Raw genomic sequence first — 27840 nt, forward strand, 5'->3', positions numbered from 1 at the left:
TTGGTTAATGTGCCTCATTCATCCGTTTGACAAGGATTTATTAAGTGCTTACTATTTGCCTGTATACTAAGGTACTAAGCTATACACAAGGGACACAAAGGCAGAAACAAACAGAGCTTGCATTCTACTGGGGGGAAGGGAATAAGAGGAACATAGCTAAGGAATATACAGTCATTTTCAGAGGGAAAGGGCACAAGAAAGTGAGATTTTTAGAGAAGTCTTTTAAGAACCTTCCCTTGGAGTACAAATTTAAATGAACTAAAAAGTGAAGGAGGTGAAGAAGGAGGGAGAGAGGAAAAAGAGGAAAAGACAGGGTAAGAGGAGGGGAGAAGAAGGAGAGGAACAGAAGAGGGGAAAGAAAAGGGGAGGAGGAGGAGGAGAGGAGAAAGAGAAGGAAAGGAGAAAAAAGAAAAAGGGGGGAAGATGGGAGAGGATCAGAGGAGGAGGGGAGGAGTTATGCTGGGGTAAGCTCCTGAAGGAGATGGAAAAGGATGAGATAAAAGACACAAATAGAATAGTTGGTCTTAATGAGGAAAATGACATAATTTGGACTGGAACTAAGGAGAAAAAGATGGGAAATTTTGTCAAGAGATTTTAAGATGTAAAATTGGAGAAAAAAAATTTGAGTTCATAGTAAATGGCCTCAATTTTCTCATTAAAAATAGTAAGAGAGAGGAAGAAAGGTGACATGCTATATAGCCTTAAGGAATTAACAAAAGTTTTAGATGGATAATCAATGTTTTTTTTGTTATTATTCAGTTGTTTCAGTCATATCTAATTCTTCATGACCCCGTTTTGGGTTTTCTTGAAAAGAAAAAATGGTTTGCCATTCCCTTCACTAGTTAATCAGTCAGGGAAAAATAAAAGCATTGTCTTGCTTCAATGAGGAGAGGATCTACAACTGGAGATTAGGTTACATATGCATTACATAGTCTCCCTCCCTCCCTCCCTCCCTCCCTCCCTCCCTCCCTCCCTCCCTCCCTCCCTCCCTCCCTCCCTTCCTCCCTTCCTCCCTTCCTCCCTTCCTCCCTTCCTTCCTTCCTTCCTTCCTTCCTTCCTTCCTTCCTTCCTTCCTTCCTTCCTTCCTTCCTTCCTTCCTTCCTTCCTTCCTTCCTTCCTTCCTTCCTTCCTTCCTTCCTTCCTTCCTTCCTGTCAATTAACAGGGCAGCTAGGTGGCGCAGTGGATAGAGCACCAGCCCTGAATTCAGGAGGACCCGAGTTCAAATGTGGTTTCCGACACTTAATACTTCCTAGCTGTGTGACCCTGGGCAAGTCACTTACCCCAGCCTCAGGGGGGGAGGGGGAAGGTAAAGTCAATTAACAATGGAATTGGACAGAAACAGTTCATCTATATAAAAATATCTGTGTACAAAACCAAAAACTTCTGTGGTCAAAATAATTTCAGAGAAATCAGTGACGACTAATTTTCATGATTCATTTTAATAATCAAAGTAAATGCTGCCCATAATGAGTATTGCTTGTAATTAATATTGCACATCAGATTTTAAATTGATATTAATCTATAACATTAATTACTATCATCATTTTAACTTAGAATTAATACTACCAAGATATTACTAGATAGCTCTAATAGGAAAATATAATTCCTTAGTCAGAAGTTCTTAAGTGCCTGACCAAAAAAAGTGATTTTAAATCAGAAATGATAAATAATCTAGCTGCGTGGGACATCATTCCCCACTTCCTAAATCTCCCTGGTGACAAGACAATAGATATCATGAGATTCTGCCAGGGGACTGAGGTTGTTCAGCAGGAATGGTGCCCCTTACAACAGGGTGTGTCGGGTTTATTAAAATGCTCTTACAACCAGAAAGTGGTTTCTGTATTGCTTGAATGAATCTAAACTAACTACAGAGTAAGGCAGCTGGATTGAGAACTGTATAAATACCTCTGTGTTAACTACAAGAATTTAGCATCAGCTAATATCATAAGGGTATGATAAAATGAAATTAGAATAAGAAGGCAATCAATGAACATTAAGTGAAACAAAGAAAAAAGCAAAAACAGTCTTTGTCCTCAACAAGTTTACATTCCAAATGAGAGAGATAACATTTAAACATATATATATGTATATATATATGTGTGTGTGTGTGTGTGTGTGTATACACACATATATATGTAAAAGAAACACAAGTATATATTAAAATATAAAAATGTGCATGTGCATGTATATATATATATACATATATATGTGTATATATATATGTATATACATATCTATATGTGTGTATGTGAAATAAAATATATGGAAAGTAACCATAAAGGGGACCAAGTTACTAAATTTTTAAATATAATGGATAGATCATTAATGAAAATTTAAGGAAAATATTAGAAAAGACTATTTTACATCAAAGGTAGTCATTTTTGGAGCTCACTATAGCTCAAAATATAAAGGTATTTGCAAATTTAGACCCTTAATGAATGATATGACCAAACTTTCTGAATTTTTGTTGATATCATTTGGCGTTTTCTTGACAATGATACTGAGGTAATTGCCATTTTTTTCTCCAGTTCATTTTATAGATGAGAAATTGAGGTAAATATTTAACTGGCTTGACTAGAGTCCCCCACAACTAGTATGTGTCTGAGGCAGATATGAGCTCATAAAGATGAATTTTCCCGATTTCAAGACTAACATTCTATCCAACTGCACCACCTTGCTACCCAGAGTGAATACTTAAGGAATGCTATAGCAATTTGAAGCTTATCTCCAATCTCTACAGTTTGATTGCTTCTCACAGAGCATCCTTTGATGCTACCATCAAATCCAGCATATATAATTAGGATTTTTGCCCTGCTTGAAAATTCTTTTTTTCATATTTTTCATATTTTCAGAATAAGCAGCTCTTTGTATTCTATTTTCTTCCTAAAGATAGTGGTTTTCACCAAATTACTTTGCAACAAAATATTCTTCCAATTGTAGGCATTTGTACTTTGATCATTTGATTTCCCTCCTCTTCCTCCAAACCTATCTCTTGTCCAAATTTGTAGCGAGCTGTCGTCTCTAGAAGCTGCTGGATCGCTCTCTGGGAAGAGATCTGCTGTGTCTACTCAAATCTCTCAGACAGATTCTTCTTCCTGTAACGAACCGTTGTCTCCAGGCAGTTGCTGTTAACTCTTGTCCTTAGAAGTGACTTCCCTTCCTGCAGAGAGCCCCGTCAGGCCTGATGTAATGCAGAGAGTCTTCCTTCTTGAATCCTGGCTCTGAATCTCCTCCAGCTCTTATCCTTCTCCAGGCCGATCTGCTCTGCGCCCAGTGCTGTCCTCTCTTTTATTCTCCCAGAGAATGGGCGTGGGATAATGCAAGGGCTTCTGGGAAGAACCACCTCAGCCAATGAGCTTGCCCCCTCTATCAAGTCAACCTGAGTTCTCACCTTGTAACTATCCAGACAACCTCAGTTCTCACTTAGTAATCCTAACATCTCCCCCTTTCTTTTGATTTAGAACATAGGACAGTCATGACCTTGAAACATAAATCCATCAATATGGGAAGTATTACAGATAATTACATAAATGACCTTGAAACATAAATCCATCAATATGGGAAGTATTACAGATAATTACATAAATTACATAAGCACATAGTAACATAGTAACGTAACACATGCTAGAAGTATATAACATAATCATAAATTGAAAATTTATAAATGTCCATAAGTCCATTGTCCATTAGTCTCATCTTGTGTGAGGAAGTCCAATGATTCCTGCTGGTTTTAAAGTTCTTTAACAGTCTTCTTATTATCCATGCTCTTTCAGTGTCAGATGTTTCTTAGATCTTCTCCTTTATTTTGAGGTCTTTCTCTTTTTCTGTCTCTCTCTGATGGACAAGGCAAATACGACTTGTTGGCACCCATCTGATTCCTTCTCCTGTTGAAGAAATACAAGCAAACCCTCTCTCCCAGGCAGTTAACCTATCTAATTTCCTTCTATTTACCACTTTCTAAATCTCTTCTCATCGTCTGACAATTACATTGGAGTTGTTTGCACTGGGCACAGCCCTGTTGGTTTAAAAGGACTGTATTCTCCCCAAGTGTAATCCATTTTTGCAATCTGATTGCCTTTTGACTGACTTATCAGGTAATCCCTTTCTGCCATGTGATTGCTTCTCTGCTGATTGATTAAATCAGAGTCCTGGCCTTCTAAAGGTTCTTTGGGTGTAACATCAGCTGCCATCATGCCCCAAGTCTTTTTTGCCTGGGGCCCTGGATCTGGGCCCATCATCCCATTTCCCTGAATTATTCTACACTCTGATGCCCAATGGAGTCCTCTGTTGCATTTTGGACATGGGGTTTTAGGTCTTCTCTCACCCTGTCTTCTCACTGTATCTCCATACCTACACTGAGCTCTTAGATGTCCAATTTTTCCACATTGAAAACATCGCCGAGTTTCTCTAGAAGGCCCTTGCCAGGAGGGACCCTGTCTTTCCACATTCATCATTGTCCGGGTGTAAAAAGCATTTGTTCCCACTGTAGCACAGCGTCTTATGATCTCCTCTAAAGGAGCATCTTTGTCTAATCCCCATATAATTCTTTTGCAAATCTCATTGGCATTTTCCTTAGCCAGATGTCTGGTCATTATTTCTGTAGCTGAATTTTCTCCAATAGTTCTTTTGACAGCAGTTTGCAAACGTCCCACAAAATCTGCAAAAGGTTCATTGGGACCTTGCTGTATTTTAGTGAAAGCCTCTCCACGATCTTTCTGTCCAGGGAGGACACCCCAAGCTTTTATTGCAGCCTTAGCAATTTGTTCATATATTGTCATGGTATAATTAATCTGTTCCGAATTCTCTCCATATTGACCTTCACCAGCTAAGTGCTCAAAAGTGAATTGTGTGTTAACTCCTATTTCCAAATTGCATCTGACTTGAATTTTACATAATTCATGAAATTCCGCAAGCCATAATAAATTTTCTCCAGGTTCCAGACATGTCCTTGCTATGGATTTCCAATCATTCGGGGTTAGGACTTCATAAGACAAACCATCTAGTAACATTTTGACATAAGCTGATGTAGCCCCATAAAGGGTACAACCTTTTTTCAAATCCTTAATTTTATTCAAATCTAAAGGTGCATATCTTCTCCTTTTTTTACCTACAGAGTCAGTATTTTCAATCACAGGATATGCATGTATAAAATCACTTATATCCTGTCCTTCTCTCTTAGCTTTAACCAATGCTTTTTCTAATCTTGTCATAGGCTTAGGCTGCTTCACAGGCAATTCTGTTTGTGTTTCTGCCTCTTCCTCTCCTCCTTCTTGCTCCACCCCTGAAGGGTTAATTGAGGGAGGAGATGGGAGGTGCTCCTGTTGCTGTTGCTCAGAATTGTACTTAACTTCATTGTTATCTGATTCATCCTTTTCACCTAGTTTAGTTGACACCTCCCCATTTTGCTCCTTCATCTCTTCCTTTAGAATAACATTTTTTAAAGCCATTTGGATTAAATTGTAGGTATGAATTGTATCTTTGGAAATTGAGTTTGGCCTGGAATTGTAGTGTTCACCTAATTGCTTTCCTACTAATTCCCATTCATCTGGATCCAATTCTTCTTCCAGAGAAAAAGAAGGACATATGACCTTCACAGTTCTTAAAAGTTCAGTAATCTCCTCTAAAATTATAATCAATCCTTGGCTTTTCATAACCTTGATGATGCTCTCTAAACATTTTCCTTGAACAGAAGGTGTTTGCCCCATTTCAGCTATAAGAGATTCCTGGTTTAGTCCTTAACAAGTTCCTTATTTATCTATTAGCACACTCACTTAATCTTTAACAAAGTTTCCTCGTTACTCACGGTTCTGGGTCAGAGAGACTGAGATCTGGATGGGAGGCTTTTCCACTGAAATCAGGACCGTGTCTGTCCCTGTTCGGGCGCCAGATTGCGAAGGTCTGGTCTAGCTCCTCTTGTCAGGATAAGCAAAAGTCCTTGCCCCACGTGTGGACGCCAATTGTAGCGAGCTGTCGTCTCTAGAAGCTGCTGGATCGCTCTCTGGGAAGAGATCTGCTGTGTCTACTCAAATCTCTCAGACAGATTCTTCTTCCTGTAACGAACCGTTGTCTCCAGGCAGTTGCTGTTAACTCTTGTCCTTAGAAGTGACTTCCCTTCCTGCAGAGAGCCCCGTCAGGCCTGATGTAATGCAGAGAGTCTTCCTTCTTGAATCCTGGCTCTGAATCTCCTCCAGCTCTTATCCTTCTCCAGGCCGATCTGCTCTGCGCCCAGTGCTGTCCTCTCTTTTATTCTCCCAGAGAATGGGCGTGGGATAATGCAAGGGCTTCTGGGAAGAACCACCTCAGCCAATGAGCTTGCCCCCTCTATCAAGTCAACCTGAGTTCTCACCTTGTAACTATCCAGACAACCTCAGTTCTCACTTAGTAATCCTAACACAAATTATCCTATTCCGGGCCGGCCTTAGCTCAGCGGTTCCTTCGACTTCACTCGTGCACCACAATTTCTGATCGTCTCGCCAGGGGTTCAAATTATCCTATTCCTATCACACATATCACCATTCTTCTAGTCCCCCAGGTTTTTAACCAAGGAGCTATCCTCAACATCTCACTTTTACTTGCCCCATCCCTATATTCCATTGATTTTGTCATTTCTCTTTCTCAGATATCTTTGGCATCTGTCCCCTTCTGCCCCCTCAAACCACAAACACTCTGGTCTAGGAGTTCATCAGCCTTATTTGAGCTGTTATAATAGCCTAATTAGTCTCCCTGTACTTGGTTTCTCTCCTCTCCACCCTGTCTCTGTACAACTGCTAAATTGATATTCCCGGAGGTTGGGTCTGACTGTACCACTTTACTCCCCCTGCTCAAGAAGCTTCAAGAATTCTCCAATGCCTTTGAGTTAAAATAAATCACTCTGATTAACACTGAAAGCCTTGCAGAACCTTACTCCAACCTAATTTTAGAGGTTGATTACATATTATTCCTCTCCTGTCCCTCCTTCCCCCCACTCTGTATTTCTGTCAAATCAGCCTATTTGCTGTTCTTCATATGTCACATTCCATCTCTCAGCTCAAGGCCTTTGTAGAAGTGGGCTGTCCCCCATACATGGAATGTCCTCCCTCTCACCTTGTTTCTTAGAAACTCTTGATTGCCTTAAGCGTTATCTCTTCCTAGAGGTTCTTCCTATTTTCATGTCCTTTAGTCCTCTGCTCACAGCACTAAGTATCCTTTTTTTAGTTCTTTTTTTCATGCAATCTTGAATTTACTTATTTGTGAATATGATGTATCTCCTTGTAGAGCATAAGCTCCCTGATAACCCAGAAAAGTTACCAAATTGTATATATCTTTTGACCCAACCATATCACTATGTCTATAGCTACATCCCCAAAGAAATCAATAAGGAAAATGACCTTTATATACGAAAATATTCATAGCAGCTCTTTTCATCAGGGTCTCAAATTGGAAACTAAATGGATATCCTCTTATAGGGGGATGACTAAAATTGTCATGTATGTATGCATATGTGTATATATATATAGTAGAATATTATTGTGCCATAAGATATGATGAAATGGATGGTTTCAGAGCAAGTTAGGAAGATCTTTATGTACTGAACCAAAGTGAGGTGAGCAGAACTAGGGGAATAATTTTTACAATGATAAACAGTATTATAGAGAAAAATAATTTTGAAAAACTTTGGAATTCAAATCAATGCATTGATAAAGCACAAGTCCAAAATAATGAAGATGAAACATACCACCCCCACGCTTACAGAGAGATAATAAATTTAAAATGCAGAATATAAGGATGTAGCTTTGCCAGAATATGTAGATATGGATTGAGAAAATTGTTTTCTTTTCAATTTGCTTAATTGGGGGAAGGGTAATAAGAGGAGTGAACTAATAAAAAAGTTACTTAATTTTTAAAATATAAGCTCTGAGAAAGAACTCTCTCTCTCTCTCTCTCTCTCTCTCTCTCTCTCTCTCTCTCTCTCTCTCTCTCTCTTGTTATGTATCCCTAGAGTTTAGTATTAGGCACATTTTTTAAACTAGAAGTAGAATTCTTGTTGTTGGATCTTATTTCAGTCTCCTCAGTGCTAGGAAGGGTACAAACAAGGCTGCCACAATTAGTATCCCAGATACCGCAAGCCCAAGTGCTCTTCTGTCTAAGACTGAATCTAATTGAGAAGGAAAAATACAGGCCCCTGCAAAATTTCTATTTTTGTTATGGATTTGTAGCTGTGAATGTTACTGGATTTGGGGATTTCAAAAGGTCAAGTGGATAGAGCACTAAATTCAGAATCAGGAAGATAGGAGTTCAAATGCCAAAATCCATTTGTAGGCTATGTGACCCTGAAGAATGCCCTTAAACTTTCTTGGTTTCAATTTCTTCTTCTGTAGAATGAGGGTATTGGACAAGATCACCTCTAAGGTCCTTTTTTGGTATTCAAGTCTCTATATTCTGAACACTGACAAATTTTCGCTTTAGGTTGATCTCACCAAAGGGTTCTTTGAACACGACAGCATTGTGTCTTTGTCTCAGTGGCATTCTGGACTATCATTCTGGTCTAATTTTTTATTAAAGTTTTTTTTATTTTAAAAACATATGCATAGATAATTTTCAACATTCACCCTTATAAAACCTTGTATTTCAAAATTTTTCCTCCTCCCTCCTCACCCCCTTCCTTTAGATGGCAAGTAATTATATATATATATATATATATAGGCAAACAACAATAAAAAGAGTGAAAATACTATATTGTGATTCACATTCAGTTCCCACAGTTCTCTCTGGGTTTAGATGGTTCTCTTCATCACAAGACCATTGGAACTGACCTGAATCATTTCATTATTAAAAAGAGCCATGTCCATCAGAACTGATCATCATATATAATCTTGTTGTTGCCATATATAATGATCTCCTGGTTCTGCTCACTTCACTCAGCATCAGTTCATGTACATCTCTCCAGGCCTCTCTGAAATCATCCTCCTGATTGATTCTTACAGAACAATAATATTACATAACATTCATATATCATAACTTATTCAGCCATCCTCCAACTGATGGGCATCCACTCAGTTTCCAGTTTCTTGCCACAAACATTTTTGCACATGTGGGTCTCTTTCCTTCCTTTATGATTACTTTGAGATACAAGCCCAGTAGAGACACTGCTGAATCAAAAGGTATGCACACTTTGCTAGCCTTTGAGCAGTTATTTTGGCTCAATCTTGAGAAAATGAAGCCATACTGAATTCCCGGCAACTAGTTCACTCAGGCCATTAAATGGTTTTTGATGCCCTACAATTGTTAAGAGTCTATGGAATTTTACTCTCCTGTAGACAATGGGAGCTGGATGTTCCAATCTAGGGAAGCAAACCTCATCTGACTGACTACCAGCATCGTGAGTCCTTTGTATCAGTCTAAAGTAGGGAGTTTTTAGATTTCTTGGAATGGGGGGCTCCTTTATTTGTAGTTGTCTTTTTTATATATCTCCAATTCTTTTGCATGAATGGGATGATCAAAAAAATTCAAGATGGAATCTGTGTTATCAATTTAACTTCTCTGAAAATATTTCTATTTGAAAAGTGACTAATAGGCATCTATTGACAGTACAGTATATAGAATGTGTGCCACCTGGTGGTGGTGGGAAGGAAGAAAAATGAAAAGGCCTCGTAAAAGTTGGATGATAAAAATATAAACATAACTTTAAAAATGAAGTTCAATGTAAGATGCAATTTGCAAAATTTGGTAAAGTAGGGTTTCTGAGAAAATGAATTCTTTAAATTAAACATGGAAAGAAAACAATTTTGTGTACACATAGAACTGGGGTCAAAAGTTTCAATATGACAAATTATTACAAAATTTTATAATTTTTATAGAAATAAAACTTAAAAATATATATTCTAAGTTCCCATTTCCCTAAGTTTTAAGGCTTTTTATGGTGCTATTTCCTCTAAGGTTACCCCCCATTTACCCTGTATTTATTTTATATATTATGATTTATATATGTTCTCTCCTCTATTCAAATGTAAGCTCCTTCAGAATAGAGACTGTGCCTTTTCTTTGTATTTCCAGTGCTTAGCTAAGTTCCAGATGCAAAGTAAGCATAAGCAAATGCTTACTTAATTGGTTGTTTGGGTTTTTATCAGAAAAAAGTTAAACTTTTTAAAGATAAATTTTCTAAATAGTTTCAGTTTAGTTTCAAATATTATAAATGCTGAATAGACCCATAGAAACATACATAGGTAGTAATCATACATCCCTCAATTTCTGAAAGAATAAATTTTAAGAAATGAAAGATTTTTTAACCAAAATTTTGGAAAAGGAACATCTTTTGTCGAGGATATGATCTTATTTTTGATTTTGAAAATCTGATTTCATTATTACATAAAGGAAATAGAAAACTATTTGAGTTGAGTTGGGTTGTTAATACCTCTCATTTCAGAGAGCATAGTACATGTCAAAACATCTTTAAATATTCAATTATCTACATTAAAATTTTCCTTGAAGTTTTATTTATCTTTGATAGGGAAAGCAACAAGGAAAACAACCCCTCATGACTAAGATTCATGTAACTTTGAAACCCACTTACTCTCTTCCCTTATCAGGATGGAACCCATCTGGCTATTATCTCAGTCATAACCAAGTGCCAGACTTGGTATAAAGTGCTGTAAGAATGGAACTTTTTATCATCCTTTATTCTCTACCCCTTCAACCTTAGAGCATCTTTAAACAACCTTTGAGATCCTGATTAGCATAACTTTAAACAGGTTTGGGATGTCCTCAGAGATTCCATCTGGCTCCTCCTTGATTCCTCCTTCTGAGCTACCAAATTCCTCCCTGGTTCTCTCCCTTACCTCATAGAACCTGTCTCTGCTCCTCTGAGACAAAAGTTCTGTACTCCAAAATGCAAACTGCTCATCCATTAATGATTCTGCATTGTAATTGCTAGGGCCTGTGAAACTATTTTCACATAAATAAAATAGCATCCTTTTGTATTGTGATAAATGACTAACTTGATTTTTTCAGGTTGGTTGAACTGTAATCAAATTTTATCATGCTATTTTTATAATATTTTTCTTTCTTGCCTTTTTTGGGGGGGAAGATGGATGGGTTAAGTGACTTAAGTTAAGAGTCACAAAGCCAGTGAGTGTCAATTGTCTGACACCATATTTGAACTCAGATCCTCCTGACTCTAGGACTGGTGCTCCATCTACTGAGCCATGTAGCTGCCCCTATAATATTCTTTCTCCCAAATCTATTGCTCTCCTAAAACTGTTACATATTGCCACTCCTGATGCGTTATGGAAATGTGTTTTAAATGATTATACACATATAACCTATATCAGATTGCTTGCTGTCTTGGGGAGGGGAGAGGGAAGGGAGGAAGAGGAGAAAAATGAAACTAAAAATCTGACAAAAATGAATATTGACTGGAATGGACTTGACCCTTTTCAACAATGATGTGATTCAAGGCAATCCCAATAAACTTGTGATGGTAAGAGCCATCTACATTCAGAAAGAGAGAACTATGGAGACTGAATATTTGTTTATTTGCCTGTTTTTTTTCCTTTCTAATTTTTCCCCTTTTGATCTGATTTTTCTTGTTAAGCATGATAAATGTGGAAATATGTTTAGAAGAAGTGTACATATTTAACCTATATTGGATTACTTGCTGTCTAGGGGAGGTGGGAGAAGGGAAGGGAGAGAGAAAAAATTGGAATATGAAGTAAAACTTGCAAAGCAAGGGGAATGCTGAATGACTCTATTTGAATTTTCTAGAGTGGGGAGTAGCTGAGACATTTTGAGATCTGCCTCCTAAAGAAACCACTATCACAAAAAGACTGAAATTACCAAAGATTTCAGGAAGAAAAAAAAAACCCAAACCTTGAATGTACAAATAAAAATCAACAGAGAAAGCATTAATTACAGGGAAAAAAATATGTCCTTCAGATCTAATAAATGAGTTCAGGCATCTATGAATAAATATTTCAAGATAAGAGAAAAAGATTCAGCCATTGAGACAGAGGACTCTGTAGATTTTAGAAGGAACATGGAATGGTGACATTAAGTTTCTTACTAGTTTGAAAGAGAAATAAGAATTATAAGAACAGAATCTATGGCCTTCGCAGCAAAAATAATGGGCAAAATAGAAAAACCTGAATCTCTAATGGAAATTTTCACCAAAGAAACAGAAGAGAGAACAATAGATTAGGAAGGCAAATACACAGAAGTGAAAGGCAATCTCTGAGAAAAGTTTAAATATTCAACTTTCAAGAACTCAAAACATTCATAGAGCATCAGAGTTACAAGGGTAGGAGGGGAGGAGATCAGATACTATCTAATGCAGTCCATATCCAAATAAAAATCCTCTCTACAAAATTCCCAATGAGTGGTCTGAGGGGGAATCCAGAAGCTTCTGAGGCAGCCCATTCCACTTTTGGACAATGATAATTACTTTCAAGTTTTTCTTTACATGAAATCAAACTCTACCCTTTTGCAAATTCCACTGCCTATTTTACTAATTCCATTCCTATTTCTGTCCTCTGGACCCAAGCAGAACATGGCAATTCTTGAAATACTTGAGTATTTTATCATGTCCTCTAGGTGGAAGGTAAATATTCTCCACACTAAGTATTCCCAGAGAGATCTACTGCACAGTCCAGAATGATAGCAAAGGGCAGGGTATAAGCCCTGGAACTGCCCAGAGAACAAGGAATGCAGCAAGTTCATAGAGCACTGGACCTGAAGTCAGGAAGATCTGACTTCAATTCATGTTTCAGATATTTACTAGCTGCATGGTCCTAGGTAAGTCTCTTGACCTCACTGTATCTTGTGTCCTCATCTGTAAAGTGGGGATAATGTAGCACTTACCCCACAGGGTTGATTAAGAATGGAAAACATTTTGTAAATCTCAAAGCACTATATAGATGCTGGCTATGTAATAGATAGAAGCTTCAAATCATAAATCTGTGAATGGGGAGAACATGCTATGTGAAATTTCAAATAATGTGGATTCCAAAGTTGAATACATATGCATTTGTATTCACATAGTTTAAATTGGATTATTCATGCCCTCCTTCCCTGTATTGGAAGAAATAAATGAGCGATGACTAGAGTGGATACATATGAACTGAGCCACAGCATTTACAACATTATGAAATTTTAGAATTAAGAATTATTACAAGGGAACTAAAAACTGAATTCCAGAATTTAACAGCTATTTAATTTTTGAGTCTTCTTGCTATTTAAAACAAATTTTTAAAGCAATGGTATACTTTATATCATGGGCTGGGGCATTTTACATTTAATTACTAGAGAGACTTTCTTGTCACAGAAAAGCTTCCATTTTTGGTGACCCCTTACTATTTTAAAATTGATTATTTCATTTCTTTATCAAATTTGGTGAATTTTTAAAAAAAATCAAGCCACAGTTAAAATAACTTATTTTTGCTTTTTTTGAAACTTTGTATTCAGGTTGTTCCTTTTTTTGCTTTTACCTACAAAAATTATTTTTATCAAACTATAGACTTGTGGAAAGTATCACACAACTTTGAATATTGTATTGCAAATGAGGTACTTTATTTTTTAAAAAATCTATACTCCCATTCCTATATAAACTAGAATAGTACCTAAGCATAAAGGGGGCAGTGGGAGAAAGTCATTCTAAAAATAACATTTTTATTACAAGATTTCCTGATACCTTCTGTAGACTTCATATCCAGCACAATTAAGACTTTGAATAACTATCAGCTAATGATCAAGTCCCTAGTCACCTTACAGTATAAAAATAAAAAAAATATATAGTGTTGTCATATGCTCCTGGATTGTAAAGGAGTCTCTGTTATATATGGAGACAAGTCAGTCCAAATCAGTTATAAGAGTTCTTTCAAAGAGAAAAGAAAAAACCTCTTTTCCCCCTCAGTACAAGAGATGGTGTAGTTTTTAATAGCTATTCAGCCACTATAAAGGTACTTTTCATTTTCCAAGCCATTAAAGCATCTATTCAATAGCTCTAGATGGTCTCTGATTTATAAAAATCTCAGAGCCCACATATAGTAACAGTAACCATCCCTGTCTGCAAGTTGGCTGACTAGGCTTACTCAAAATGCAAGGAAAAGCTTTATTGAAAGCTAAAAATTAAGAAAGACGATATTAAGACTTCTAATGAGTAAAAAAAAAATTAAAACAACCTCAAATTAATACAAATCCTACTTCTGTTTTTGTGTTCTTTTTAATAATGGAATATAGACAATTTCACTTTTATTTTGAAGTCATTTTAAAAAACATTTTGAAGTTAACTAAATTGCCAGTTGTTGGTAAATGATTAATTTACTCATATCCTCCTTATTTTCCAAATTAGATCACCTTGATGTCACTTCTTTTTTATTATTATTATAACTTTTTATTTTCAAGATATATGTATGGGTAATTATTCAGCATTTACAATTGTAAAACCTTTTGTTCCATTTTCCCTCTCTTCCCCACAACCCCTTCCCCCAGATGGCAGGTAGACTAATACATGTTAAATATGTTAAAGTATATGTTAAATACAATATATGTATGATGTCACTTCTTTTAGTTTGAGCGCCAAATCATTGAAAATAGAACTAGAGTTAGAAAGGACAGACTTCAGAGGTCATGTGGGCCACCATTTGACAGATGAGGAACCAAGCACTCAAGGTAACATTTGAACTCAGAGTCAATGGTCATTCCAATGTTTCCCACTTCCTGCTGGCTTTTCCTATGAGTCTGGATTTCAATGCTAAAATAGTAACTTGCAGATAAAGAATGAACTAGATTTACTGTGCCTTTTGTTCTTTATGCATTAAGATTTTACAGGCTTACCTTGATTTAAACAAATACAATTAAGAGGGTGATTACTCACTCTACAAAAGCATCCACCTTGGAAGGCGTTTTAGGGCATTTTGCAAGCCAGACCCTCTAGTGTGTTTAAAACACAACTAATTTTAGAAAAATCCTATTTACAGACAACTTTCCAGTAACACATCTGTTGTGTGAAGTAATGCATATCTGCATCTGTGAGCCAGGCGGGGACAAAACACAATGTTCAAATTACATTTCTAAGGATAAATTTAGCTTCACCCAAAGCTGGTTCCCTTTTTGCCTGACTCTTGGGTACTCTGTTCCTTACCTTGACCGCTCCATTTTCATGCATGGTGATACAGTTGTTAGCATCTTCCGAGAGCTGGTACAGGGCTTGTGCTGTGGCTCGGTGCACATCGGTGTCTTTGGATTTGAGGTACCGAACTAAAGGTGCCACAGCTTTATGTTCTCCAAATGCGATTCTGTTTCTGCCCCACATACAGCAACGAGAGATAGCTTCGGCTAGATGCCGTCTCAGTTTATCATTATTCTGCACAGGGATAATAAACATGTTACAACAGTGCTGCTTTAGGAAATTCTAAATTCAGCTCTAATTGCTATGAGTGCTTGGAGGTACATATCTTATATGGTCCATAGTTATGGTACCGTTATTTTAAAAAACCTTTTTTAAAAAATTGGAATACAAATTTTACAAATTTGTATTTACAAATATTAATAATTGTAAAATGAGGTTTGGGGAATAATATTTGAACCACAGATCCTTTAGGAGAAACATGGAGAAATAATCAAGGATAATGCAGGATTTGAGATAAATATTGTCTAATTGCATGTTAATATTTAAACTATTCATAGAATCACATACCACCAGATCTGAAATGATTGAATGAATGATTGAACTAGAAGCTGAAGGGACCCCAGGAGGCATCTTATCACTTTACAGATTGGATAACTGAAGCCCCCAGGTAAATTAGTAATAAATAATTGTAGCTAAAATTTAGGTAGCACTTTAAGGTTTATAAAATGCTTTGGACATATTTTCTCCTTGGAGTTACTCAAGGTCACATAGGGAGTGAGTGGATATCAAGGGCAGGCTTTGAACCCAGAATCTCTGACTTCCAAAATCAGTTCTTTCTACCTTACCACATTGCCTCAGTTTAGAGATCATTTAGTCCAACCTTTTATTTTTTAGATAAGGAAATTAAGGGGGTAAAACCCAGAAAGTAAGGGATTTGCCTAGAGTTAATGGCAGGTTCAGGACAACATTCCTGTTACTTGCCTTTTTCTTTCTTCTTGTGGTCTCTTTATTTTCTTAGCTTATGGCTAATTCACTGTGTTAAAGCTATTGTTAAAATTTAATATTTGTATTATTTGTGAATTTCATTTGTTCAGGTTAGAATTTTATAATTCATCTCATTTCTGGAGGACACTGAAATAGTGATTTGACTGTAATAAAGAAGAATTCCCATTGATAGGGATTTAATGTCTTTGGGCAGATAGCTGCCTAGGGCATTGAGAGGTTAAAAGATTTAATCAGGACCTTGTCATCAGAAAAACTGGGTGACCTGAGACTTGGAGAGTTAAGCAACTCTCCCTAGATTACATGTACAGTCAGCATCTGAACCCAGATGTTTTTAGCTCCAAGTCTGCACTCTTCCCATTCTATCTGAATACTTCCCAATGAATTAAATCATGTTAGTGTAAGTGCAAAGCTAAAGAGTTCTGAATTTTCACAAGTGTCCCAGACAAATAAAAGTATTCTTATTGTTTTCTAGTACATTTACGTCTGGTGATAAATTTAGTTTCTCTAGTATTGTTCTAGCAAAAACTGAATGAACAAATGAATGAATGAAAAAGCATTTAAGAGCTTACTATATGCTTAGGACAGTGCTGGGGATGATGAAGCTGATGGTGAGGATGATGGCGACAATAATGATGATGAAGATGATAGCCAGAATTTATAAATCACCTTAAAGCATGCAAAGCACTTTTCATCTGCTCTCATTTGAGCCTCACAACAATGTTGGGAGGTAATGTTATTATCATTTTGTAGAGAAAAACAGGTTGAAAACAATTATAGGACTTACCCATAGTCCCAGAACTAGTGTCTGAGGCAGGATTTGAACTAAGATTTTCCTGATTCATTACACCACTGATGTACCAGCTAGTTATCATAAAATACATATAAGCTTTTTATTCCATTATTTATTGGGTGTGGCTTTAGATAAATTAATCAAAAGGAGGGTTTTTTGTTATTATTGTTGTTTAGTTGGGTTTTTGTTCAGATGTTCTACAGATATAAGAGTTTAGAGTGAAAGAAGGAAACAAGATTTAAGTACCTTCTATGCATTTTACAAATAGCATTTTTTGATCCCCATATCTTGTGAGGTAAGTGTTCTTATTATCTCCATTTTACAGTTGAGGAAACTGAGGTAAACAGAAGATAACTGACTTGCCCAAAGTCACATAGTTCACAAGTGTCTGAGGCCAGATTTGAACTCCTGGCCTCTTTCTGACTTCAGGTCCAGTGGCCAAACACTGTGCTACTTCTTGCCACTTACAATACCACTCTGGATTATTTGTGTAAATGGATATCCCAATGTGACTCCATTAGGACCACACTATGTATATTAATGGATTACTTACTGTATTTGCAAGTTTGGACAACAAAGGAACAACACCATGATCTGTTATAACTGCTAAATTTTCTTGGTCCTTTGCTATATTGGTGATCGCAGCACATACACTTGCTAGGACTTCCTTGTTTTCTGATTTCAGTAAATTGACTACGAGCTCCAGGCCACCAACAAAGGAACGAACCATTTCTCCAGCATCCTAAATGAAAATGAAAATGAAAATCAATGTTTATGGTTACAATGACATTAACATTTTTTAAATAGAGATATGTGCTTTTGGAGCAATGTTTAGGGAAAGAGACAATTGGCTTTTATTTTCCTATAATTGTTGTTGTTATTAGTAGATCCTTATACTTCAATACCTTTAAGATCTCATTAATATGGAAACTCCCACCACCAGATTGGAATCATCTGGGCTTTCTCATTCTGTAAGATGGCTGTCCATGGCATCCCATAAATGCCATACAAAGAAGCTGCCCAACATATTGAAGGTCTTCCTCAACATTTTTTTTTAAATTTCATGACAATTTCCTGCCACAAAACCCCATCTTTTTAACACTGATACTCAGTAATGATATATAATTATGAGTCACAGAATACCACAATCTCCAAAGAATCAAAACTGTGGGTGATCAAAAAGACCATGAAATGCCATATTACACCAACTATGAATTATGTCCCTGAAGTTATAGATCTGTGATTTTCAGATCCTTTCCCCTTCCCAAAGAATTCAGTCCTCCAAGAATTGCCTGAGGCACTAAGAGACTGACTTGTTCAAAGTTCTACACATAGATAGTGTAGGAAGTAGCTTGAATCTAGGTTTTTTCAATTCTAGATGTAGTTTTTTTTTATTTTTCTTTATTTTATAATTATAACATTTTTTACAACATTATTCCTTGTACTCCCTTCTGTTCTGAATTTTTCCCTACTTCCTTCTACCCCCTCCCCTAGATGGCAGGCATTCCCATACATATTAACTATGTTATAGTATATCCTAGGTACAATATATATGTGCAGAACCGAATTTTGTTGTTGTTGTTGTTGTTGTTGTTGTTGTTGTTGTTGTTGTTGTTGTTGTTGTTGTTGTTGCAAAGGAAGAATTGGATTCGGAAGGTAAAAATAACCTGGGGAGAAAAACAAAAAAATGCTAACAGTTTACACTCATTTCCCAGTGTTCTTTTTCTGGGTGTAGCTGATTCTGTCCATCATTGATCAATTGGAATTGGATTAGCTCTTCTTTATGTTGAGGATATCCACTTCCATCAGCATACATCTTCGTACAGTATCATTGTTGAAGTGTATAATGATCTTCTGGTTCTGCTCGTTTCACTCAGGATCAGTTGATGTAAGTCTCTCCAAGCCTCTCTGTATTCCTCCTGTTGGTCATTTCTTACAGAGCAATAATATTCCATAACCTTCATATACCATAATTTACCCAACCATTCTCCAATTGATTGGCATTCGTTCATTTTCCAGTTTCTAGCCACTATGAAAAGGGCTGCCACAAACATTTTGGCACATACAGGTCCCTTTCCCTTCTTTAGTATTTCCTTGGGATATAAGCCCAGGAGTAGCACTGCTGGATCAAAGGGTATGCACATTTTGATAACTTTTGGGGCATAATTCCAGATTGCTCTCCAGAATGGCTGGATTCTTTCACAACTCCACCAGCAATGCATCAGTGTCCCAGTTTTCCCACAGCCCCTCCAACATTCATCATTATTTGTTCCTGTCATTTTAGCCAATCTGACAGGTATGTAGTGGTATCTCAGAGTTGTCTTAATTTGCATTTCTCTGATCAATAGTGATTTGGAACACTCTTTCTTATATGAGTGTAAATAGTTTTAATTTCATCATCTGAAAATTGTCAATTCCTATTCTTTGACCATATTATCTAGATGTAGTTTTAATAGAAATTTCAAACACTAGGATCTGTTGCAACACTGCTGAATATAGCCCAAACCAGATAAAAATGTCATTGGGAAATATTTAACAAGATAAATATAAAAACAATAAACATAGATGAGGTTAAGATATGCTTTTTAAAGTCAATCTGTGGGCCACAGAGATATCTATTTCCGTTTAATGACCCCCATTTCTATGGGACAGTGATTAACATCACTGTATCATGCTTCCTCTTTTCTAGGTTATATGATCTAGGAAATATCTAACAAGTAAAGAAGATTGTCAATCAAGTATCAAGAGTCAGTGATAAATAGACAGAGAGTTGCACTTGTATCCACAAAATTTAAAACACAAATTATCAATATATAAGAATGTATAAGAATATACACTTAATGTGTATAATTTATAATTATAAAAGTCAACATTTGAAAATGTAAAGGTCTACATGTACATCTATAAATATAAATGCTACCCCAACACTAAAAAATCTCCAACCCATTGCAAGTGAAGCTTAAAGAAGTCAATCACAAGAACAGGGAAGACAGAAGAAATATCTTAAATAGTACTTAAAATAGTACTTAGTGCACTTAAAGTAGCATTATTTCAAGTAAAGCAGAATTAATGTCTATAAAATGAAAGATCTCTAGCTACTAATGCTATCTGGTAATGTAGGTCACATTTACTGTGAATGAACTTTCTGTTACATTTCTATGTGTTGCCCTCAAATAGGAAAGGGACAAGAAGAAATTTAGATTTTTCTTGTAAATCAGTCTCACACAGATCTCTTAAAGTATAGAAGAATTTGGGGAATCCGTTTAATTTAAAAGAAACTTTCATTTAGACATAAACCACATTCATATGTATAGACTATAATTTATACTCATACATGTATCCACATATACATATAGAGATATATAATAATGGTTCATAGAATTGTTTTTTATTATATTTTAATAGTTTTTATTTACCAGATATATGCATGGGTAATTTTACAACATTGACAATTGCCAAACCTTTTGTTCTAATTTTTCCCCTCCTTCCTCCCCCCCACCCCAGATGGCAGGTTGACCAATACATGTTAAATATGTTAGAGTATAAATTAAATACAATATATTTATACATGTCCAAACAGTTGTTTTGCTGTACAAAAAGAATCGGACTTTGAAATAGTGTACGATTAGCCTGTGAAGGAAATCCAAAATGCAGGCGGACAAAATTAGAGGGATTGGGAATTTCATAGAATTGTTTTTAAAAATTAAGCGCTAATTGTAGATAGAGACCAAAAAAAGCTTATAAGAGAGTTGAATTTGCTAATATTTCCTCCCCTAGGAGAGGAATTATTAGAGAGACAGAGACATAGAGAAAGAGAAAGACATATATACACAGAAAGGGGGGGGGAGAGAAAGAGACATAGAGAGAAAGGGAGGGAGGGAGGGAGAGAGAGAGAGAGAGAGAGAGAGAGAGAGAGAGAGAGAGAGAGAGAGAGAGAGAGAGAGAGAGAGAGAGAGAGAGAGAAAGAGGAAGGGAGGGAGGGAGAGAGGGAGGGAGAGGGAGGGAGGGAGGGAGGGAGGGAGAGGGAGAGAGAGAGAGAGGGAGAGAGAGAAATGAAATGTATTAAAATAATAATTTAGAACTATGCCCAAGTTGTTATAAAACTGAACATACTCTCTAGCAATATCACTAGTAGGTCTGCTTTCCACAGAAATCAAAGAAAATGGAAAAATGGAAAAAGTTGTATATGTATAAAAATTTGTATAGTAGCACTTTATGTGTTAGCAAAAAAGTGGACATTGAAGAAATATCATCAACTGGAGAAGGGCTGTACAAGTTGTAGTATATGACTATGATGAAATTCTCTTGTGCTCTAAGAAATGATGAATAGGATGCTCTCAGAAAGGCATGGGAAAACTTATATGAATTGATCCAAAGTCAAGTGAACAGAGTCAGGAGATAATTATATACAGTTACAGCAATATTGCACAATGATCAACTGTGAATAACTAGCTATTCTCAGCAGTACAATGATATAAGACAATTCTGAAAGACTTGTAGTGAAAACTGCTATCTACTCCTGAGAAAGAACTGGGAGAACTTACTATTTCTCAAAAACTGCTGGAAAAACTGAAAAGCAGTTTGGCAGAAACTAGATATAGAATAACACCTTGTACCAAATACCAAGATAAAGTCAAAATAGGTACATAATCTAAATGTAAATAGTGACAACATAAGCCAATTGGGTGAACGTGGAATATTTTGCCTGAAGGGAAGAATTCATGACCAAATAAGAAAATAAAATAAACATTTTAAAAAAGGAAGAATAGCTAAACAAATTCTGGGGCAGTATATGAATGTGATTGAATATTATTGGTTCCATAGACAAAGCTAGGTATGGGACATAGTAAATGGGTCTGGAATCAGCAAAACCCAAGTTCAAATCCAACATCAGAGACTAATCATATATGACAGAGCAATTCCCTTAAATTTTATCTATAAAATGGAGGTCATAATAGCACCTATCTCCCAGAGTTGATGCAAGGATAAAATGAGAACAAAACTTAACACATGCCTGACATATAGTAGCCATTAAATAAATACTTAGACTCTGCTTCCATATGGAAGGACAAAAATCAAGAATTTAGAGAAACTTAGGGAGAGTTAAAGGAATTGACACAAAGGAAAGCAAGCAGAACAAGGACAATTTACCTGCTGAACATAATCATGTATAGAAAAGCAACACTGAAAGATTTGAGGTTGCTGGTCATTGGATGCAATAATCAGCAGTGGAAAGAACCTCATAAGCTATATTGTCTAAACCCACCACAACCCCAACCCCTTCTTTTTATGAAAAAGAAAACTGAGGTTTCCAAGGACCAAGAGTAATATCTGTTTCCTTGTAGAGAAATAGAATATAGGTGCAGAAAACCACACTCTATATTTCTAGATATGCTCAATGGGCCACTTTCTTTTATGAGACAGAGACAGAGAGATAAAAGGAGGGAGGGAGACAGACAAAGACAGAGACACACAGAGAAAGGTGAGGAAGAGAAAGAGGAGAATAGAAGGAAAGAGAGAATAAGACACACATACACAGATACAGAGACAGAGAGAATTAGGAAGATTTGATATGCAAGTTCTTCATCTAGACATCTTGCCTACTTCTTAAACATCAATAAATTTCTTATAGTTGAGGCAACTTATCAAACCTTAAACTTTTGAAGAAAGGTTAAATGATTGTTTGAAGTTGGTTAAATCTTTCCCCTATAATATTACTTCCTATAATTTCACGATTATGAATTTATTAACAATATGGGGGGCAGATAAGTAGTGCAATGGATAGAAAACCAGCACACAAGTCAGGAGCACCTGAGTTCAAATCTGATCTTGGGCACTTAACACTTCCTAGCTGTGAGACGCTGGGCAAGTCACTTAATAACCTCAATTGTCTCAGAAAAAAAAAATATATATATATACATATATATATATACATACATATATGGACCAGTGAAATTATAACTATATTCTCTGGGTCAGCGAGGTGGCACAGTAAATAGAGCACCAGGCTTGGGATCAGGAAGACTTATTTTACTGAATTTAAATATAGCTTCAGATACCTAACTGTGTGATCCTGGGCAAGTCACTTAATCCTGTTTGCCTCATTTTCCTCATCTGCAAAATGGACTGGAGAAGGAAATGATAAATCACTCCAGTGGCTTTGCCAAGAATATTTCAAATGGAGTCATGAAGTGACTCATGATTGACCAGTAGCCACAATGTGATGTTCTCCCTATTGCAGTCTTTGTTATCAAATAAGAAAATAGCAACTATGGTTTTTTAGAAACAGCTCCTCATTCAACTGATTTACATGTAATCAATTTTCCATCATAGATGGTGCTCACTCAAGATCTAATACAGAATTTGGTTGTACCCATGTAAATTCAAAAGAACAGTATTTAAATCCCTTTGTCAAGATTTAAAATGACTTTCAAAAACAATAATCCAAAAGCAAAAAGCTTCTGAGTGGTGTATATGCAGTGTGTCAGATCATCCGACAGCCCATGGCAAATGGCAAAATTACACAGCAATCTTTTCCTAAGAATAAACTGTTCTTGAATAAATGGTAAAATGTTATTACTCACAAGCAACATATTTTTTCAACCATATAACAAGTTGAGTGACTGTAAAATAATGAGACAGGCTCCACAGGCCACACATAAAAATTAGTCTCATTACAGTCACACCTCATAAGCGATCTAATTGCATTTCTAATTCTCTTTCTTCTCTGCAGTCCGTTGAGATGGTATGCCACAAAACGAGAGCCATTTTGGGAAACATACAAAAGTGATCGCATCTGCCTGGGATCCAAAGACTTCCTAAGGTGAGTGGTATGAGCCAGCAGCTCAATGAGATCATGGATACAGTTCACTGAGGTCTTCAAATGTTTAAAATCAGTGGAAGACAGTGAAATGCTAAACCTGGAATAGTGACGTCCCCTCAAAAATGTGTTTTTTTTTTTTCAGGTTTGGATGTTTAAAACACATCTTGCTTCACATAATTTCTATGGAAAGTGAGAGAGTGGGTTTGAGGATGGAAAAAGCAATCAGTCTGCCAGGACTGTCTTTCACTAAGGCAAAAGGCCTGGGCAAATTTACCACATTTTCCACCTTCTCACATATCTTGAAAACTTCATTTTGCCAGTTTCACCGCGGGTACAATACTGTTTTTGCCCAACTTTAGTCTTTCCCTTGTAATGGCACAACCACATATGGCTCTCTTACGGTATACCTTGCCTAGTGTAAGGACAATTTTAGAATCCTCACATTCCTGGGGCAGGAATCAAGTTTGGGGAACATCCACAAAGTGGCAAAGCTGAATGATGCCGGTGACTTTCTTGAAGGTAAACAGGGTACAGTAACTAATAAAATGAATATGAGGGTCTTTATGGGACAACTGAAGCCCAGTTTGAATAGCTGGATAAAATCCTAACTGGGAAGAAGTATAAAATTCAAATTAAACCAAATTAACCATGGTTCAGAGTACACTAATAAGGCTTAAGAAATGAAATGGCAAAAGAGCTATGTTTATTTTAATCCTAACTAATAGGAAAATATTAAAACAATATTTACAGATTAATGAATAAAACAGAAAACTAGCTGTTTTGGCACAGTGAGATTAAACTAATGGGTATGGAATTCCTTCTGTTGCCTCCAGCAAAAAAGAACTGGCAGTTGTCTGATGAGGTGATATATACTTCATAAATCCTTAAAAACATGTATAAGGCAAACCTAACATGTCTTAAGACAAGGTTTGTTGTTATTGTTGTTGTTTTTAACTAAATAAAATATAAAAGCATTCCCTTATGCCATGTATAGACCACATGATCCATAAGACAGAAATAGCCCCTCTTGAAAAAGTTACATTGCTAATAACACATTTTAAAATGCAGTATACACAGTAAAGGAGTTTAAGAAAGAAAAGGGAAAACTAGACAACGGTATTTTTTCTTTATTATTTAGTCCTTATATTTAATGATGTTTGAGTGATTTAAAAAAAGATTTGTAATTTAAAATATTTCCTTTTAATTTCTTTTGAAGGCAAAACAGCTAGTCAACTTGGTTATTAAATTCATTGCAATTGTCTTTGTCATTTTGAGGTCTATTGGTTCAAACCCTATAATGTAGTACACTCAGACACTTATTAGCCTTATAATACGTAAGGCAGTGATGAAGATGAAAGGAGAGCATGTATGCAAAAAGATGGGGATAAGGTTTGGATTTATAACTCAATCATAGATGTACTTATAGGCCAATGTAGACTGGTAATTCTGCAGCAATTTGTATTCTAACCCTTTGTGGGTGTACATTGTTGTACACTGTAAAGAGCAACCTAAAAGCTAGCTATTATCACTGTGTTCTCAATGGCATAACAAACAACTTTTCCCCAACTATTGAACTAGGTTTCTTACATTGTGTCAAAAACAGTCCTTCCAAGAAATCAAAATACAAATCCATTGTGGAATTCTCTATTAAATTAAAGTAAACATAAATTCAGTATAGGCAATGGCCTTGAGGGCTCCAAGAGCCCTCCTCATCTGCCATTGACTTACTTGTGTGACCATATCATTTACTTTCTCCGGGTCTCAGTTTCCTTATCTGTTAAATCAGGGAGTTGAACTAGATTACCAACTAGATACCTTTTAGTTTTTAGATCTATAATCCCTTGATTCTGTGAAAATAAATTCTTTTAGTCCTGTGGAATGAGCCTAATCATTTATCATTCCATATTTCCCTGGACCTTATTACTGCAACCTCTTTTCTCTGTTCTCAGTGTGCTCTTCAGTCTCTCCATCCTTCAGTTCTTTCCCTTGTGAATCCATTCAACTTTACCTCATCTTCTGCATACATATCCCTTGTCCCCTTGTCTTGTCACATATCATGCCTTGCCAAACTATAAGCTAGCATAATTTCTACCAACAGATTTCCCCTTTACTCCTATCCAAATGTTGTTGAATTGAGTTAAAGAACATCATGAAACTGTACTGTAACTGAGTCCACTATGAATTTTATTACTTGATCTCAACTGGGTCCTCCCCTTAACAAAGCAATTATTTATAAATTCCAACTCAATTAATTCACTAAGCCACTTAGCACAGAAGCTACACCAATCCTTTTCACAAGCCTCTACTGGAATCCCTCTTCTCTCTTAGGCTAAATGTTGGGAGATTTTGAAAGATATGAGCCAAATCCATTCCATTTCCAATTCACCTAAAAGAAGAGAACATATGGAAAAAGGCAAAGAAATAGAAACAGTCTGGCCAGGGCTATGCATCAGCTTGAATAGAGAGATGAGTAGAGAATAGGAGACTGTTTTTGCCATTGCTACTCTTTCTACCAAGAGATTTACAGCAATTCTTTCCTCAGACATCACCAGGAGAGACAGACAGAGACAGAGAGACAGAGAGGGACAGAGAAAGGGGGGAAGGAAGAGAGAGAGAGAGAGAGAGAGAGAGAGAGAGAGAGAGAGAGAGAGAGAGAGAGAGAGAAGATGGAGAGGGGGAGAGAGAAGGAGAGGAGGAGAGAGAAGGAAGGGGAGGAGAAAAGGGAGAGACACAGACACACACATACACAGACAGAAAGAGACAGAGAGACAGAAAGAGAAAGAAAGAGGAACAGAGACAGAGACAGAGAGATAGAGAGACAGAGACAGAGAGAAAGATGATATTCTGGCTGGCTGGTGCTTTTTGTCTGTCCAAAGGCCCCTCTACACCACACACTAAGTGGGCAGGAACTAGGCACAGACTGTGCATGCTCCAAATAGGGGATTCCACAGGGCACAGCATGAGGTGCACACTCATAAAAACCAGGCTCTCAGTGGCTAGAACACTGAGCCCACAGTCAGGAAGATCTCAGGTCAAATGCAGCTTCAGACACTTAGCCACATCATTTGGACAAGTCACTGTTTGCCCCGCTTTTTACATTAGTAAAATGGAGAAAGTCACAGTACCTTCCTCTCAGGGTTGTTGTAAGAATCAACTGAGATAAAAATTAGAAAGCACTTAATACAGTATCTGGCACACAGTAAGCGGTATACAAATGTTAGCTATTATTATTACACTTGTATCTGCAATGTTTAACATAGTAGCTATAGCATTATGCTTATTGATTAACTGCATAGCAGAAAAAAGAGTTGTTAGTTATTCTACAAATCTGCACTTTTTGGTTAGTTAATCAGATTAAGTCAAAGAAAAATAAAGTTAATTTGAACTATTTTTGGTTCTGGATTTACTGTTAGCCTGGCTCATTTTTCCAGCTAATTGTCATATCCCTATTCCAGATTGGAACTGTGTACTGTACTCACTTTAGAGTCAATATTTTGATAATAAAAAATTTGGGCTGGAATGCTCCCTCGCATATCAGAAAGTCTTTAGCCTTGATTAAATGACATATTTATCAGAAAATATAGTGATAGAAACTAGAACTGAAAATTCATTGATAGGAAACATCTGCATAAGGAAACGCCCTCTAAAAATGCAAGTTTGACACCTTTTTTATGACTGTCTAAGAGAATTGCCTAAATCACTGAGAATAATCGGAATTCCAGAGTCATATAGCCAGTATATATCTAATATATATATATATATATATATATATATATATATATATATATATATATATATATATATATATAATAGAACTTAAATTTAAGTCTTTCTGCACTGATGCCCATTCTCCTGCTTATTCCTCTTTGTAGTGTGTGTTCTCTCTCTCTCTCTCTCTCTCTCTCTCTCTCTCTCTCTCTCTCTCTCTCTCTCTCTCCTGTCTCTCAATTGTTGCTTAGAATTGGTTAAAAATAGTTTTTCCTATAATTTTCTGATTATAGATTGACTATTAACTAGAGAAATTTTGATGTCTTGAGGTACAATATATAAAATATTATTACTCAGAAGCAATAGTTTTCCAATTATATAATACATACACACACACACACACACACACACGC

At 36.4% G+C, this 27840-nt stretch overlaps 1 protein-coding gene across 2 annotated transcripts in view; it reads right to left on the reverse strand.

The window, feature by feature from the left end:
• Positions 1–27840, reverse strand: part of ODAD2 (outer dynein arm docking complex subunit 2) — a 218145-nt gene that overhangs the window by 42905 nt on the left and 147400 nt on the right. For both annotated transcript variants that reach the window (XM_074267006.1, XM_074267007.1), the window contains 2 exons: positions 17450–17638; positions 15114–15335 (listed from right to left, as the gene is read on the reverse strand). In XM_074267006.1, the coding sequence (XP_074123107.1) occupies positions 15114–15335; positions 17450–17638 (411 nt within the window). The remainder of the gene's footprint in view (positions 1–15113; positions 15336–17449; positions 17639–27840) is intronic.

This window comes from Sminthopsis crassicaudata, chromosome 5, assembly GCF_048593235.1.
Source record: "Sminthopsis crassicaudata isolate SCR6 chromosome 5, ASM4859323v1, whole genome shotgun sequence".
In the NCBI taxonomy this organism is placed as follows: Eukaryota; Metazoa; Chordata; class Mammalia; order Dasyuromorphia; family Dasyuridae; genus Sminthopsis; species Sminthopsis crassicaudata.